This window comes from Plasmopara halstedii (genome assembly GCF_900000015.1).
Source record: "Plasmopara halstedii genome assembly, contig: Scaffold_816, whole genome shotgun sequence".
NCBI classification, from domain to species: Eukaryota; Oomycota; class Peronosporomycetes; order Peronosporales; family Peronosporaceae; genus Plasmopara; species Plasmopara halstedii.
In genome coordinates, this window is record NW_020187732.1 from 2,594,853 (window position 1) to 2,599,123 (window position 4,271).

General features: G+C 47.1%; 1 protein-coding gene across 1 annotated transcript in view; it reads left to right on the plus strand.

Annotated features, from left to right (window-relative positions):
• Positions 1–128, plus strand: part of PHALS_14473 (Myosin class V heavy chain) — a gene marked incomplete at both ends in the record, with an annotated part of 2,839 nt that extends 2,711 nt beyond the window's left edge. The window contains one exon of the mRNA XM_024730293.1: positions 1–128. This exon is cut by the window's left edge and continues 1,293 nt beyond it. Within this exon, the coding sequence (XP_024580584.1) occupies positions 1–128 (128 nt within the window).
• Positions 129–4,271: the final 4,143 nt, after the last annotated feature.

Below are 4,271 nucleotides of genomic sequence, written 5' to 3' on the forward strand. Positions count from 1 at the left end.
ATTCAAAGTCAATGAACTTGACTCCGAAGTCCACAGGGATCTTCGGGACCATGACACGCGTCCCCATCGCAGGGCAAACAGTGACGATGTCACCCAACCGTGGTTTCAGCGCCTCAGCAAACAGCTGACTTCCTTCCATCGTCGAGCGTCGAGAATAGTTGTCCGACGCCACAGAATCGATGAGGATTTTCCATGGCTTTTCGAAGCCCTTAACGGTCGCCTCCACGACCAGCAAGCCCGGCTTACACACACGTTCCGTGTTTAAGAGTCCAGAGCTCTTCAGGGCCCTGTTAGCCTATGCCTCCCTGAGGCTCAACAGAACTCAGTTTTTCCCTAGTAGATCGCCCCGCGCCTACTGAGTTGGGTCCTTCCCCCGCGACGAACCAGACTGGTAGGTGTTGGAGTGATGGTTCGACGAACCTTGTCGCGCCTTGCGCAAGGGGCAACTGTTCCGAAGGTGACGTGTGTTTCCACAGACAAAACACCGTTGAATGTGTGTATGCTGCCCGGCATTTTGGAGCTCTGCTTTCTTGTATTCAGCATAATTGATACCCATGGGCAATGGCCCGCTCGACGAGCTGTTGGAGTGCGCATTCCAACCAAGTCGTGCCGACTTGAAATTGAATTAGGCTTTCAAAGCCACGTTCTCCGTTTCTTTAAATGAGGACGAATGCACACAGAAGACTTCCATCCTGGTCACGCCAGTGCGGAGGCCTTCCATAAACACGGTCGCTGTGACCGCCTCCGGGAGAGGATCTGCTGCCATCCCGGCAGTGAGAATTCGCAACTCTTTGACAAAGTTCACCAATTCCCTGTTGCCCGGTCGGGTGGCAAGGAAACGCGATCGCACGCGACACGCCTGATTAAGCGGCGAGAGCACTCGGGAGAGCTGCAATTTCCGCTCAACCCAGGAGGGAAACGCAGCTCCGACCGAAGGGCCGCACGTCAGTGCCTATTTTCGCGCTCGACCACCGAGCTTTGAGATGGCTAGCGCCACGCGCTGTTGCTCGGTCTGGAGTGTGGCGGATGCAACGGCCATCTCGACTTCTCTCACCTAGAGCAGGATATTCTCTCCATCCCTCCCCTCAAAGACCTTAACGCTCACCATAAGAGGCTTAGGGCGGGGAAAAACATCCGTCACTGATAGTGGCGTCATAGACACAAACGACGCAAATATCTTCTGCTGCAGATGCTATAGCAGCGCGTTTTCGTAATTTCAAAACGCCTCAAGCTGCGCATCGATTGCATCGGGGCCTTGCTACAAGGTGTTGCACGCCCTCAGGGCCAAGCAAGGACACCAGCTTGATAAGCCCGTCCTGCAAGCCCTGGGGCATTCCATCGTCACAGAGGATCAGCCTAAACGATTCAGGTGTAGATTCACTACAAGTGCTACCATGGGTCGCGGGGCTGCCGTAGCAAAACGGTTGAAGAGGCGTACTTTAGGTCACCGACCTTTCGTTCTTTTCAAGAACCAAGTATGAGTTAGCGGATCGCAATCCGCTTACTCCAAGAGTGTTTTTGCCTCTCCAAGGCTAATCGACTCTTCGATTTAAATTCTAAACTGATTTCTATTTTATTTTTATTTTTATCCTAATGTCAAAAGTTTAGATTTTCCTAAATATACTAAATATATATTGTCAAATCTAAATATATGCATAACTACTGGCTACCTAGCCCCGTACCGTATTCTTGTTTGGGTGTGTGGTCCCATCATGCATATCTCGTGTGACACTCTTCCCTGTTATTAGGGTTCATGTAACCCCGTTACACTATTACATATAGTTAGCATTAGTTAAGATGACTTGGTACTAAATATGTGTAACACTCTCGATCAAAAACAATTTACATTTTTTTTGCAGACGCTCGCTGTTCCCTCTTTGGGCCAGAGAGGAAACGGTGTTATCCTTTAGGTGTTATGTACAGGTCTGCGAAGAGAGGCGGCTATGAGTCGCGAGTAGAAGGTCTAGGCATTGATGTCAGTTATCCGAGTCACGGTGTGCTCTTTTCTATATAATTCGGATAAAATAGTACCATGCCCACCGCGCGGAGCCATAAACGCGGATTTAAGGCAAGCAAGAATTTTTAATTGTGAAAAAAAATGAAGCGACCATGGACATCCTAGAGTAAAGTCCTTTCTTATAAAAAAATCTATGACTCCCATTACATTCGTGACTTCATCCGATGATGTCACTGTACATGTGGGATCTGTTGTACCGAAGTTCCATTTTTTATCTTACAATCCACGTCGGAGGTGATACGTATCGCATAGATTCACCTGCACGTATATATGACAAAGTATGGCTCAGTGCCTTATATGCTTTTTTACGTTCAGTTATAATATAAATTGTACTGCTCGAAGCTTAAGGTTAATATGTTCCTCGGTCTTCTTTTCGTAGTTCCATCGTCCATATCAGTATCAGTGTTTTGGTACCTCTGAGCCGCGTACAATTGGACATAAGGTACTGCATACATACACATTGTGAAATGACGTACACCCGTTCACGCCAAGATATGGACCACACTAGGTTCTAAAAACTGTGCTCAGCGAGCACCACTGTGAAATGGGGTTATCTTGCAATAAAACAGAAAAAGATTTGACTCTAAGAGCTCGCATGAACGAACGCACAGAAAAATGGATCGGTGCGCTCCCACCAGGAACAGAACCGAGCCTCAACCGTAACTAGGTGTCTTCTGAGCACTGCTACTGTGATTGTACATAAATCTAGAATCAACGCTACAAAGACTAAATATCTAACGCTCAACAACCCCTTCAAATATGACTGTCTTTAATCCCGACGTGCAGCTAGCTGCCAATGTGTATCGTGGACTCCTCCTTTTTGAAATTTCATCATTGTCATGAATACCGATACCCCGATATTATGAGTATTTTCAGTTACAGTTCAGTGCAATGTGACTTCCGTAAAATTGTACAGTATTTTTAATACATACATACATTTTGCCATTTTGTTAGGGCTAAGAATGAGAGACTACAGTACTTTTCCCTGCCACTAAGACTGGGATTAATACTTATCCTCTTTCTTTCCAGGTAATTATGCAAAAGTGAGCGACCTTCCAAACGACCACATCACCTAAAGCTCCACTCCACGCTCTGCTCATTACCCTGCCTGCTCTCTAATACATATTTGCACCGAGACTACCGTCCTGTGCACCAGATAAATTGCTTAACGAGCCCCTGCTAGAAGAGCGGACTTCCCGACCGACGCTCTTAAGAAATCTCGAAGAAATTGGCGATGAGTTCCCCGATTAGAACGATTCAAGGGTCTCCGACCCATGCACGAACACCGGCGCCGTTACATGGCGATACACGGCCAAGACTTGAATTCCCCTAGAGAGTCCTGCTCAATGCACTTAGCCTCACCACTGTTTAAATCTCCTATTCCGCGCTCTCTTCCATTGGCGAGAAGTACTAGAACACCCTGCCGTGGAAATCATGACGATGTCCAGTGTATCACCAGCGATCAGATTTACGCGAGCTCTTGCCCAAGTAATATAATGGGGTCAGTCTTCGCCAATCCCGTTACAAGCCACCCCATCGCTGCGCTAATGCTGAGTACCTTCACGCCTATGCGTGTGAACCTTCCACTTAAACCATCTGTGATATGAGCTTTAGAAAGTCGCTCCACATACGTTTTCAAACACTTGTAATCACTCCCAAATAGTGCCGTCTGTGCAAGGAGCAGCATAGGTTGGATAGCCGTACCCTCCAAGATGGATATGCCTTGAAACCTTAAAGTTGGGGAGAATGACGTTAAGTATATGACTCAATTTGCGCACTGGAGACAAATACGCATTGTAGTTTATTTCTGAAGGCTTTAGAAGCCAGCTTCAGCGATGCGGACGTTAATATCTCGCGGCAGACCTAGCAAAAATCAAGCACGACGTGGACGTCAGAACCCATCACTTTAACTCCCGCCGTTTACTCCACCTAATTAAACAGCTATGATAGCTACACACCAACGGTGTTTGACACCGTAAGGTGGTAAGCCATGCTAGCAATATATATATTTGGAGGATCAACTTGGCTGTATCCTCACCGGTCTTACAGTTACTGACAGCAGATAGATGAACCATCTTGGTTAGACGATCCACATAGGCTACAATACCAGTTTTACCACTCGCACATTTTGGAAGCGATGTCATGTGCCTTGTACAATATTCTGCACTTGAGGTTCTCATCCTGAGTAACCACCACACGCTGAGTCAGTGCGGTAATACAGTAAGCCTTGGAACAAGGCATAGCGCTGCAACGT